Raw genomic sequence first — 14,166 nt, forward strand, 5'->3', positions numbered from 1 at the left:
AGACATTGAAAGTCATCTAGGAAAGATAATGGTGGCTTGGACTGGGTGGTAGCATGAAAGTGGAGAATAGAATCATTTGAAAGGTGTTTGGAAAACAGAGCTGCCAGGAATTGGTAACTGACTAAAGGGAAAAATAATTAGAGCTTAGAGGTTAAGGTGCAGCCTCCGGAGTAAAACAGTCTGAGTTCTCAACCCTGGCTCACCCACAAGCTAGCTTTGTGGCCTCAGGTAGTTATTTAACCTCTCTAAACCTGGGCTCCTCATGTATTAAATGAGATTAGTTGCTGTCTTAATGGAGTTTTTCTGAAGATTAAATAAACTATGCATGTAAAATGCTTAGTTTTCCATGATGAGTGTACAGTAAATATTGGCTATTACTGTATGGGGAAAGTGAGCAGGTAAGATGAATCAAAGATATTTTGAAGAAAGGACACACTTAAGTTCATATTGGTACCATCTTTAACTTAAGCTAGTAATCAATAGTAATTGGAGGCTTTACAAGTTGAAATATATTTTTTTAAGCCAGGACCAGGGTTAAAAGGGTCGATTTACCAAGAAGATATAACTATCCAAATGTAGATGCACCCAACAATAGAGCTTCAATATATATGAAGTAAAAGCTGGCAGAACTGAAAAGAAAAATAGACAAACTAACAATGATATTTGGAGACTTCCTCAAAAACCATAGACAACCAAAAGTCACACAAGATGAAATAGATAACCCATAACTATTAATTAAATTAAATTTATAAGTTTGGAAAATAAGAAACCTTCCAAAACAGAAAACGGCAGGCCCAGCTGGTTTCAACAGCAAATTCTACCAAACATTTTAAAGAAGATATATCACAGATTCTACACAACCTTTCCCAGAAAATAAAAAGAAGGAAGAAACACTTGCCAACTCATTTATGAGGCCAGACCCTGATACCAAAACTAGACAAAGACGGTCCAAGAAAGAAAACTATAGACCAATATTCCTCATAAATATAAATGCAGGGGCGCCTGGGTGGCTCAGTTGGTTAAGCGACTGCCTTCGGCTCAGGTCATGATCCTGGAGTCCCTGGATCGAGTCCCGCATCGGGCTCCCTGCTCGGCGGGGAGTCTGCTTCTCCCTCTGACCCTCCCGACCCTCCCCCCTCTCATGCTCTCTCTCTCTCAGTCTCTCTCTCAAATAAATAAATAAAATCTTTAAATATATATATATATAAATGCAAAAATCCTCAATTAAACACTAGCAAATTGAATCCAGCAATACAAAGCATAATATACCACAGCCAAGTGGGCTTTATCCCAGGAATGCAAGTGAAAATATTTGAAAATCAATATAAACTACCATATTAACAAAGGAAGAGAAAACACATGATCATATCAACTGATGTAGACAAAGCATTTGACAAAATTCCATTTCAATCATGATAAAACCTCTCAGCAAACTAGGAATAAAAGGAAACTTCCTCAATAAACTTCCTGATAAAGAGCATCTATAAAAAACCATGTAGCTAACATCATATTTGATGAAAGACTGAAAGCTTTCTCCCTAAGACTGGCAGCAAAGCAAGGATGTCCACTCTCACCATTTGTACTCAACATCATACTAAAAGTCATAGCAAGTGTAGTAAGACAAGAAGAAGGAAAAATAAGAAAAGCATACAAATTGAAAAATAAGAAAAAAAACTGCCCTAATTTCTGAATGATATGATTGTCTGAAGAAAATCTCAAGGAATCTATTAAAAACACACGCACACACACAAACTCCAAGAACTAGCAAAGGAGGTTAGCCAAGTTACAAGATACAAGATCACACATAAAAATCAATCACGGGCGCTTGGGTGGCTCAGTCGTTAAGCGTCTGCCTTCGGCTCAGGTCATGATCCCAGGGTCCTAGGATTGAACCCCGCATGGGGCTCCCTGCTCGGCAGGAAGCCTGCTTCTCCCTCTCCCACTCCCCCTGCTTGTGTTCCTGCTCTCGCTGTCTCTCTCTCTTCAAATAGATAAATAAAATCTTTTTTAAAAAAATCAATCACATTTCTATATACTAGCAGAAAACAGTTGAAAATAGAAATTTAAGGGGCGCCTTGGTGGCTCAGTTGGTTCAGTGTCTGACTCTTGATTATGGCTCAGGTCATGATCTCAGGGTCATGAGACTGAGCCCAGTGTCAGGCTCTGTGCTCAGCATGGAGTCTGCTTGAGAGTCTCTCTCTCCCTCTGCCCCTACCCCCACTCAGACTCTAAATAAATAAATAAATAAACAAACAAATAAAGTATTTTTAATAATCAAAGAATAGACACAGTTTACATAAAATATGTCAGTTTTAGCTTCCACATTGTTGTCCCCACACACATCAAAATATGGTATCATTTTGCTCAACCTGTAGCATGTGACCACAGCGGTAGCCAGGCCAATTCATTTGGCTCACCATGATGGGGATGGAACATGGTGCCTGTGTCTATTAATCAAGCTTTGAAATGTGCACCCCATGGGACACTCACCCCACAGTAGTTTCCTTAATGTAGGATTAATTACAGTCAACATTGCTAATGCATGGAGGTAAGTACAGGATTATGTTTCAGTTTTTATAAATATTCCTTTATCAATAGATTCACAATTTAAATATCTTCAAATGTTTTTAGTAATTTTATTTTTTTAAGATTATTTATTTGAGAGAGAGAGAGGGAGTGTGCATGAGCGGGGTTGGGGGGGTGGGCGGAGGGAGAGGGAGAAGCAGACTCCCCGCTGAGCAGGGAGCCTAATTTGAGGCTCCATCCCAGGACCCTGGGATCATGACCTGAGCCGAAGGCAGATGCTTAACGACTGAGCCACTCAGGCGCCCCTATTTTTAATCATTTTCAATCATCAAGCACAGCAGACAACATGGGCTACTCTATTCTGGAATGCCCCCTTGAGAACCTGTAGCCACAGCTGGCAGATCTCAATGGTACCGTGGGCCACTCTTGTACCAGAGGTTGGCCACAGACATTTCAGGGCCGTCCTTACTGGCCCGTCACAATCAGGCCACGTTCCGGAGCTCCCCACTCTGCCCATCAATCAGGTGTCATGGTAGTAAGTCTCTTGACTCGGCATTCTCCACCAGTGGACTCCAAGAGATCGACTTACCTGTAGTGTTCAGCAGGGTCTGAACCCCCATTTTAGAAATGGGAAGTCGGATGACCTATGGGATGCAATTAATTCCCAGGACAACTGTGGTGCTCCAAAAAGTCAGGGTTAGGCAGGATGGATATATGCTTGTTCAAAAAAAGGTAACAAAGACAGTGATCGTCATGGTAGGATACATTTGCCTAGTATACCTGTATGCTTCTCAAGTGGAGCACCAGTTGCTCCAGGCCCCATCCCTGGGCTGTGCTCTCCTGCAGTACTCTAAAAAGTACTCCCCACAGTGCACCGAGCAGCTGAAGTACTTATCGTATATTTGCTCTTAACAGAAAAAATATCTTTTAACTTCATATTAGCTTTTTAAGTGGTTAATCCGCTACCTTTATTATATATTTGCACTTGTTGGTAGATTTTTACTTTCGCATGTTTTCATATTCCTAGTTAGTGCCTTTTCTTTTCAGCTTAAAGAAGTCCCTTTAACATTTTTTGTAAGGCCAGTTTAGTAGTGATCAAATCCCTTAATTTTGCTTGTGTAAAAAACTCTCTACCACTCCTTCAGTTCTGAATGATAACCTTGCCAGGTAGAGTTTTCTTGGTTGAACGTTTCTCCCTTTCACCACTTCGGTTTTATTTGCTTGTTTTCTTTTTTCACTGAAGATTAATTAACATCCAGTGTTACATTAGTTTCAGGTGTACAATATAATGATTCGGCAATTCTATACGTTATTCATTACTCAAGATAAATGTACTCTTGATCTTTTTATCCATTTCAACCCACCCCCCGCTCATCTCCCCTATGGTGACCACCAGTTTGTTCTCTGTATTTAAGAGTCTCTTTTTTGTTGGTATCTTTTTTCTTTGTTCGTTTGTTTTGTTTCTTAAATTCCACATATGAGTGAAATCATATGGTACTTGTTTTTTTTTGACGGACTTCTTTCACTTAGCATGATACCTTCCAGGTCCAGCCATGTTACAAATGGCAAGATCATGTATAGATGCACATATACATACATACATATAACATCTTCTTTATCTATTCATCTATGGATGGACCCTTAGGTTGCTTCTCTATCTTGCCTATTGTAAATAATGCTGCAGTAAACATAGGGGTGTATATATCTTTTCCAATTAGTGTTTCTCATTTCCTTTGAGTAAATACCCAGTAGTGGAATTACTGGATCATATGGTAATTCTATTTTTAATTTTCTAAGGAACTTCCATACTGTTTTCCACAGTGGCTACACCAATTTGCATTCCCACCAACAGTGGAATGTTGTCTTCTCCACATCTCTGCCAACACTTGCTATTTCTTGTCTTTTTTATTCTAGTCATTCTGACAGGTATAGGGTGATATCTCATTGTGGTTTTGATTTGCATTTCCCTGATGATCAGTGATGTTGAGCATCTTTTCGTGTGTCTGTTGGCCGTCTGTATGTCTTCTTTGGAAAAATGCTTATTCATGCCCTCTGCCCATTTTTTATTTGGATTATTTTTTGGTGTTGAGTTATGTAAGTTCTTTATATATTTTGGATATTAACTTTTTAGCGGATATGTCATTTGCAAATTTCTTCTCTCATTCAGTAGGTTGTCTTAATGTTTTATTGATTGTTTCCTTTGCTGTGCAAAAGCTTTTTATTTTGATGTAGTCCCAATAGTTTATTTTTGCTTTTGTTTCCCTGGCCTTAGGAGATGTATCTAGAAAAATGTTGCTATGACTCATGCCAGAGATATTACTGCCTGTGTTCTCTTCTAGGACTTTGATGGTCATGTCTCACATTTAGGTCTTTAATCCATTTTAAGTTTATTTTTGTGTATGGTGTTGGAAAGTGGTCCAGTTTCATTCTTTTGCATGTAGCTGTCCAGTTTTCCCAGCATCATTTGTTGATGAGACTCTTTTCCTCCTTGTATATTCTTGTCTCCTGTGTTATAGATTAACTGACCATATTAGCATGGATTTATTTCTGGGCTCTCTATCCTATTCCATTGATCTATGTGTCTATTTTTGTGCCAAGACCATACTGTTTTGATTACTACAGCTTTGTAGTATCTTGGAATCTGAGATTGTAATATCTCCAGCTCTTTTCTTCAAGATTACTTTGGCTATTCTCTCTGTTTTTAATACTCTCTCTTTATCTAACTTCTGACATTTTAATTATAATGTGTGTTGATATAGATTTCTTTGGGTTTATCTTATTTGGAACTCTTTGCTTCTTAGAGTTGAGTGTCTATTTCCCTCCCTAGGTTATGGAGGTCTTCAGCCATTATTTTCTCAAATAAGTTTTCTTCCCCTTTCTCTCTCTCTTCTCCTTTTGGGACCCATATAATGCAAATGTTAGTCTGCTTGATATTGTTCCATAAATCCCTTAAGCTACCTTTACTTGTTTTCACTTTTTTCTCTTTGCTGCTTGGTGTTAGTTTTTCTGCCCTATGAAACTGACTGATCCTTTACTCTGCTTTACCTAGTCCGCTGTTGAGCCCCTCTACTGTATTTTCCAGTTCAGTTATTGTATTCCTCAGCCCCATGACTTCTGTTTGGTACTTTATTATTTTTTCTATCTCATTGCTGAAGCTCTCCTGTGTTTGTTCATTCTTCTCAATTTCAGTGAGCATTTTTATGGCCATTACTTTGAATTCTTTATCAGGTAGATTATCTCCATTTTTAAGGCTTTTTTCCCTGAGTTTTTGTCTTGTTCTTTCACTTGGAACATATTCCTCTGTCTTCATTTTGCTTGACCCTCTATGATTGTTTCTATGTAACAGCTATCTCTCCCAGTCTTAAAGAGTGGCCTTGTGTGGGAGATTAAATTTATCATTCAGCCTTTCTCTAGCTTTTGGTTGTTCCTCAGACCTTTATAATTGTTTAAGTAGCCTGATTTGTTCTTGATAGGTTCCAGTTGTTGCGGGTAGACCAATACTTGTCAGTGTTCCAAAGAGAGAGATCTCAGACAGTTTAGTTTCATGCTAATTATAAACCAGATCTTCAGGCAACAGTTTTAAGGTAGGCAAATATATACAGTCTTGTGAGTCTATAATATAAACTCTGCCGATATCCAGACAAGAAGCTCTGGAGGTGTCCCCTGGGCAACAGCTGCAAAAATTGTGGCTTTAGGTTTTAAGTTCCTGCCTGAGTGGTATCAGCCAGCTGTGGGGAGGAAAAGGGAGGGCACTAACATGGTGTCTCCCTGTCTGTATTCCCTGGGGGGTTCATCCGTAGCCCCTGGATGTGTGGCAAACCTGAAGCTTGCCCCTCATTCTGAAGCTTCAGGACAAGAAAATAAAACTTTTTCACATGAAGACTAGGCATTTGTTTCAGTCTGCTGTTTGTGCAGTGCCCTGTGGGTGGTAGCCTGCCAAAGACTCTCTCTCCAATTGATTTGGACTTGTGGGGCCCAGAAATGCATTTCCCCTGGCCAAGAGAGCCAGGTGCTCAAGGGGTGTCCTTTGTATGGGCTGCATGTGCTTGCTGGCTGTGGCTTGGTGGGCCATGATTGTGGCACATGGGGGTGGGGCACTTGGCCAGCCCAGCTGCAGTGGGGTAGGCTGCACCTGCAGTGCATGGGGGGCAGGTGGCAGTCCTACCGGAGCTAGCATGCTAGAGGTAGGGTGTGAAAAAATCACCTGCTAGTATCAACACCAACAAAGCAGGAGAATTCAAAAATGACACCGACTGGTGCCTCCGTCCTTGGAGAGCATTCAAACAGGTTTCTTTTTCTCCAGCAGGTGCTTTAAGATGAATACGTGAGACTCCTCCACATTTGGTCCAGGCGCCTTTCAGAGTGTTGCTTTGGTGCTGGGTCCCAGGGCAAGCAGGTCTGTGTGCAGGCCCTTTTAAGAGTGAATTTTCCATTTCCTATCATTCTCCTTGAAGTAAACCCTGTTGGTTTTCAAGACCAGACACTTCGGGGTCTCATCTCTCTGGTGCAATTCCCAAGGGTTGGGAGGCCTGAAAGGAGGCACAAACCCCTGACTCCTTAGGGACGAGCTCCAGATTATAAGACCCCCTCCCAACTGTGGGTCACTCTTCCTGAATGTGGGGGTTTCTTGCTAGACTGTGTCTCCACCTCTCCTACCTATATCAGTGTGGCTCTTTTATCCTTTGTCATAGAGGCCCCGATCAGCTAGCTTTCAGGTCCTTTCCAGAGGGAATTGTTCCTTGTGTAGCTGCAGAGTTGTTGTGTTCATGGGAGAAGGTGAGTTTAAGATCCTTCTATACCACATCTTGAACCCTCCTATGGCCAACTGATCTTTGAGAGAGATGCAAGAGCATTTCAATGGAGGAAGGGTAGTCTTTTAAACAAATGATGTTGGAACAACTGGATATCCATATGTACTATATGAACCTTGATCAAAAGCTCACATCTTACTAAAAAAAATAACGCAAAATGGATCACAGACATAAATGTAAAATACAAACTGTGAAACTTTTAGTAAAAAACATAGAAGAAAACCTTCATGACCTTAAGTGAGGTAAAAAGTTCTTAGATTTTTACATCAAAAGCACAATCTGTAAAGGGGAAAAATAATAAATTTGAATTCATCAAAATTAAAAGCTTTTGCTCTAAGAGAGACCCTGTTAAGAGAACAATATAAAAAAATAAACACAGACTGGGAGAAAATGTCTGCAAATCGCATATCCAACAAAGAACTTGTATCCAGAATGTATAAAGACCTCTTAAATCTCACCAGTAAAAACAAAACAAAACAAAAAGACCCAATTGAAAAATGGACCAAAGTGAAATAAAGATGTCCTCACCAAAGAGGGTATACAGAAGGCAGATAAGCACATGGAAAGCTGTTAAGCATCATTAGATATTTGGGAAATGCAAATTAAAATTATGATGAGATACCACACTACACATCTATTAGAATGGCTTGGCCATCTTCAGTACAAACTAAATTAAGAGCCTGCCTTATGTGAACGTCTTCCTTGATAATTTACACTAAGACTTCTCACTTGAACACAGACAAGATTTTGGAAGACTCTCGTGGTGTCAGGGCATGATATCTAAGGGAAGGTCACATATCCATATGCACAAATGGCTGTTCTTCATCATTCTTGCCTCAGATACCTTTGCTTTCTGTCACAAAACTCCTTGTTCCTTGAGCTTTAGCTCTTCCATGTTTGGCCTCCGTTTCTCTTATCTCTTTAAATCGCACTTCCATCATTGTGACACCAGTGACACTTTCCAGAGGGAAACACTCAAACAGGCTGCGTTTGGTGGACTTGTCCTCAAAGGACATTTATGGTCTCCTGAGGTGCCACACCTGCAGTTCAAAATAGATTCCACAAGGGGGATAGTGTTTATGGAAGTATAGCCCTTGGTTAGATTACCATTAGGACTTGTGAATAACTGAAAGAGATCAGATATAAGGCACACAATCCATCTATGATTTTTAAATAGCATCACATTTAAACAGCACAAATGCTGCCTAAACACTAATCATTTAAGTTTACCTATTACTGAAAAGAGAAAACATTTCTTTATCTTTCAGTCAGTCTATAGATATTTGCTAAACACCTACTGCGTGCAAGGCACGGTCCTAAATACTGAGGATACAAACTAAATTTATTTGACGCAAGATATAAAAGAAATGATACACTTGCGCTACCTTTAATTAATAATGATTCTTGCTGAGTTTTCTTCTGAAGCTTACCTGGCAAATTACTCTCATCTTCTATGAGGGTCAGAGGTAGCAGGACATTTATCCATGGAAAAGCTTCCTGTCAAATTCCTCCCACCCCTATTTCTTACTTAATTAGCATATGCTTCTAACAACCACCTCATCCAGCTCTTGCAAAGAGAATTCAGCCCTATCACTAAGGTTTCTTCTACTCCATAACATGACTTTTTTTTAAAAGGCCCACTCCATCTTTTTCGTTATTTTTTTTTTCCTGTTATTTTCATCTATGTCCAAAATGCAAGAGGCAAACCCACTGCTAAGTAACTCTTGAGTTTCTTTCCCTTCTCTGGAAATTATATCTACCATGGTGTGGTTACCTGGCCAAAGAAGTCATTCCCTTAACTGGGTCTTTTTTTCTTTCACAGTATGTGTACTTAGCCCCTCTTTCTCATGAATGCAGATTTGATTTTATTTTTTTAAGACTTTATTTATTTGACAGAGAGAGAGAGACAGCAAGAGAGGGAACACAAGCAGGGGGAGTGGGAGAGGGAGAAGCAGGCTTCCCGTGGAGCAGGGAGCCCAATGTGGGGCTCGATCCCTGGACCCTGGGATTATGACCTGAGCAGAAGGCAGACGCTTAATGACTGAGCCACCCAGGCACCCTATGAATGCAGATTTTAAAATGGAATTTAATTCCCACTGCTTGTGAGTTGTGTCATGTTTATATTTCAAAGCCTACTGTGGCCCTTTGCTAACAGAGATAATATTCCCCCTTCTGGGTTTTGAATGTGACAAAACTGAACATAGTAAAGCACTTTCTTTTTTCTTTTCTTTTTTTTTTTTTTTTTTGAGCAGTCCGACTTGGTAGCCATCATTTTTATTCTTTTTTTTTCTTTTTTTAATTGTTATGTTAATCCCCATACATTACATCATTAGTTTTAAATGTAGTGTTCCATGATTCATTGTTTGTGCATAACACCCAGTGCTCCATGCAGAACGTGCCCTCCTCAATACCCATCACCAGGCTAACCCATCCTCCCACCCCCCTCCCCTCTACAACCCTCAGTTTGTTTTTCAGAGTCCATCATCTGTCATAGTTCGTCTACCCCTCCAATTTCCCCCCCTTCATTCTTCCCCTCCTGCTATCTTCTTCTTCTTCTTTTTTTTTTCTTAACATATATTGCATTATTTGTTTCAGAGGTACAGATCTGAGATTCAACAGTCTTGCACAATTCACAGCGCTTACCAGAGCACATACCCTCTCCAGTGTCTATCACCCAGTCACCCCCTCCCTCCCACCCCACCCCCCACTCCAGCAACCCTGTTTGTTTCCTGAGATTAAGAATTCCTCATATCAGTGAGATCATATGATACATGTCTTTCTCTGTTTGATTTATTTCGCTCAGCATAATACCCTCCAGTTCCATCCACGTCGTTGCAAATGGCAAGATCTCATTCCTTTTGATGGTTGCATAATATTCCATTGTATATATATACCACATCTTCTTTATCCATTCATCTGTCGATGGACATCTTGGCTCTTTCCACAGTTTGGCTATTGTGGACATTGCTGCTATAAACATCGGGGTGCGTGTACCCTTTTGGATCCCTACTTTTGTATCTTTGGGGTAAATACCCAGTAGTGCAATTGCTGGATCATATGGTAGCTCTATTTTCAACTTTTTGAGGAAGCTCCATACTGTTTTCCAGAGTGGCTGCACCAGCTTGCATTCCCACCAACAGTGTGGGAAGGTTCCCCTTTCTCCGCATCCCCGCCAACATCTGTCGTTTCCTGACTTGTTAATTTTAGCCATTCTGACTGGTGTGAGGTGGTATCTCATTGAGGTTTTGATTTGGATTTCCCTGATGCCAAGCGATATTGAGCTCTTTTTCATGTGTCTGTTGGCCAAAAGCACTTTCTAAATATGTGTTTTCTTCGCAGCATCAAACAGCCTGTATACTACAGGCAGCCCCTCTCCGCTGGTATGTACTGACTTAGCAGTTCCACAAAGAAAGGAGGGTCAAGCTTTTAGAAAGGAATTCCTGAGGTCCGGGAATGGGGATGTCAGCCACTGGTTCAAGGTGCTGTTCTCGCCAAGCCACTTGCCAAGCAGAGTTGTCGTTCAACCCCAGCTGAGGGCCTGCTCTGAGAATGTCGTGGTTATGCTGTTTCCTCAGTTAAGATCTCAACCATTGAAGGGACCCAGGTCCAAGGACTCAGACAGAGGTCGGCCCAGACTACAGCAGAGCTGGACGGGGTTGCGAGGGGAAAGGGAGAGATGGGTCTCACACCAGCCTTGACCTGCTCCTTCAGTATAGAGCAGAGATGGGAGTTAGAATTATATTAAACTTGAAGGAAACTGAACCTTTGTGTCCCCGCAGGAATGATTCCTGTTTTTCTTATACCCTACTTTCTGGTGTTCACTAAATTCTGGATCTTGTCTGTGCTTGCCTTAGCCTGGCTCGCCTATGATTGGAATACCCACAATCAAGGTAAGAGACAGAGGAAGAGTGGTTGGTGGTCCCTGTCTGTGCCAAGGATGGAACCACAGGGAGAGAGAAATTGAGGGAGAGAGTGGGAGAAGCAGAGAGAGAAGGGGTGGGAAGAGGAAAGAAGGGGAAAAGGAAAGGAAAAGAAGTTGGAAGGGAAAGGGAAAGAAGCAAATAGGGTTAGAGGGAAGGAGAAGGAGAGAGGAGAGCATAGCTCAGCCAGGAGCAGAGATCTCTCCCAGGTTTCCCAGGAAGGATTAAGAGGTTTGGGGGCAGGTGCTCTCAACCTTGGGATGTTTTCCTATCACTTTCCTGGCTGGCTACAGGGGATCAGGGTCCTCCTATATCTTCTTGGGGGTTGGATTCAGAGGCAGTACCTACAGCTCTGTGCTCTAGAAATATGGAAGTGTGAAAAGGGGACCTCTTCTGTGGACCTGAGGAATGTAAGAAGAACCCTCCACCTCTGGGAGAGGTTTGAGGGATTGGCAGTGTCTTACCTGTTCTTTCCTTCCCTCCTGTACCCACAGGTGGTAGGCGTTCAGCTTGGGTACGAAATTGGACCCTCTGGAAGTATTTTCAAAATTATTTCCCAATAAAGGTAACTACCTTTCCTTTTGGTGCCCTTGGTTCTTGTGGCCCAGACTCTCTCTCCCCTCTCAGCTCCATGTATTCAAAGGCTTTAGTGACCAACAGTGAAAGTCAAGGCCCAAAAGCATAATGCAGAGTAGGCATCCAAGATGGATGGGCAGGTGGGGAGATGGATGGATAGAAGCCTTTCTTCACAGTGGCAAACCCAGGTCAGCCTCTCTGAGCATCATAACCCCTGGCAATCCTACGACAATGATGACATCCCAAGGAACAGGGATTTGTTCTTCGTATCTACTGCTCTGACTTAATCTCCCTTTAACAGCTGGTGAAGACTCATGACCTCTCTCCCAAACACAACTATATCATTGCCAGTCACCCCCATGGCATTGTCTCTTATGGTGTGTTCATCAACTTTGCTACTGAGGCCACTAGCTTTGCTCGGATTTTCCCAGCCATCACTCCTTCCGTAGGGACCTTGGAATGGATCTTCTGGCTCCCAATTGTGCGAGACTATGTGATGTCAATGGGTGAGTATAAGAAATCATTCCATTCTTTGACCTACCTCAGAGCTCCAACCCCAATAAGCCCTGACAGTCCACATCTCACATCCTGCTGGGAGAAGACTTAGTAGAAAATGAGTCCAGAACACATTGGGCCAGTAACAAGAGTATGCGGCCACGCATCAGGTTCTGTCTAAGATCTGGGAGGTAGGGGTTTAGTTAGTCAGTAGGAAAAGTTACAGGCATTTATAAGAGTTGCCAGGAATCTTTTCAGAAGAAGGAGCAGAAAGCTGGAGTTCAGGATCAAAGCCAAAGTGGAAAGGCAGAAGTTTGGCGGTGGCTAGTGGCTAGTCCTGATCACCCCCGAGATATTGAACTCTGGACAGTTTCCAGAGCTGTAAGACTGGGGAGAGTAGATACTATTGATCTAAGAGACAGCAAGCAGAGGAACTCAATGTAGGCCCAACTACAGTATCACAGACCCCCCCCCCTGCCCCCCGCAAGGCAAGCAGTTGACCCTAGGGACCAACCTCATGCTAGGGCTGACCCAGGATGTGGAGGTCAAAGACAGAAGAGTGGAAACAATGATAGTTAGGAAACAGAACTGTCTCCAGCATGAAGAGCACAGAGAAACCCCTTTCCCCAATCTCAGGCACCAAGTTTGTTATGCCACTTGACTTTTTGGTTTCACAGGTGTGTGCCCAGTGAGTGGCTTGGCCTTGAAGTATTTGCTGACCCAGAAAAGCACAGGAAATGCTGTGGTTATTGTGGTGGGTGGAGCTGCTGAAGCCCTCTTGTGCCGACCAGGAGCCTCTACCATCTACCTTAAAGAACGTAAAGGTTTCGTGAAGTTGGCACTGAAGACAGGGTGGGTCCTGGTGCCCTATTGTCAGGGTGCCATAGGTACTTTGTAGCACCTCTCCAGAATGGGTCCCTCTTTTGGAAGCCTGTTAGAGGGGGCTCCCTCTTCACTCTGATTGCTGTCCTCTGCTCCTTCACACTGTGTCTTAACTGCGTATAGGGCTCTAGATACATTTGTAGGCACTTCTTTTACTTGAAGTTGGAGAAAGAACAGTAGGAAAAGACCTTTACCTTCTGCCCATTAGCCTAGTTAGCTGGGGGTCTGGGGAAGTGGAGCTTTATTCTAATCAACCCACTAACTAAGAGGCCCAGAAGACCTACCCAGGGCAAGGAAGGCACTGGGCTTGGGGCTGTGCGGATTGCAAAAATAAAGAAGACATGGTTATTGCCCCCAAAGAGCATATAATCTGGTTTGAAAAATAGAATGCATTCATTCAGCAGTTACTGAACACCACTGTGTGTCAGGCATAGTACTAGGCATTAAGGATGTAAAAATAAATAAGACCTGGTCCTTGCCTTTAAGAAACTGACAGTCCCATGGGAACAACAGATATATGCACATGTAATTACAAAATATATCCAGAAGCCAACCACTTATCATCTCAACTATAACCCCCCATGGTTTAAACTAGCATCACCTCTCCCCTGGATTATTACAGTCTCCTAACTGCTCTGCTTCTTTCTCTGCCTCCCCCACATCCAAGAATCTATTCTCAACTGCAGCTAGGATGATTCCATTAAACGTGAGATTATGTCACTACTCCAAATGCTCCAACGGCTCCCATTTCACTCTGAGCAAAAGCCAAAGTCTTTACGAGGGCCTGCAAAACCCTAAATAATCTGGTCCTTAGCTACCTCTCATCACTCACTGCTCTCCCCCTTGCTCACTCTATTACAGCTACAGTAGACTTCTTGCTGTCCCTCAAACAAGCCATGTGCTCCTGCCTTAGGGTCTTTGCTCTAGCTGTCCCCTCCTCCTGGAATGCTATTCCT

General features: G+C 42.2%; 1 protein-coding gene across 1 annotated transcript in view; it reads left to right on the plus strand.

Annotated features, from left to right (window-relative positions):
- The window catches only part of DGAT2L6 (diacylglycerol O-acyltransferase 2 like 6), a 28,263-nt gene that overhangs the window by 11,609 nt on the left and 2,488 nt on the right, over positions 1 to 14,166 (plus strand). The window contains exons 2-5 of the mRNA XM_035028695.1: positions 11,117 to 11,227; positions 11,752 to 11,822; positions 12,135 to 12,339; positions 13,006 to 13,180. Of these exons, the coding sequence (XP_034884586.1) occupies positions 11,117 to 11,227; positions 11,752 to 11,822; positions 12,135 to 12,339; positions 13,006 to 13,180 (562 nt within the window). The remainder of the gene's footprint in view (positions 1 to 11,116; positions 11,228 to 11,751; positions 11,823 to 12,134; positions 12,340 to 13,005; positions 13,181 to 14,166) is intronic.

This window comes from Mirounga leonina, unplaced genomic scaffold (genome assembly GCF_011800145.1).
Source record: "Mirounga leonina isolate KUSES-001 unplaced genomic scaffold, KU_Mleo_1.0 Mir_204, whole genome shotgun sequence".
In the NCBI taxonomy this organism is placed as follows: Eukaryota; Metazoa; Chordata; class Mammalia; order Carnivora; family Phocidae; genus Mirounga; species Mirounga leonina.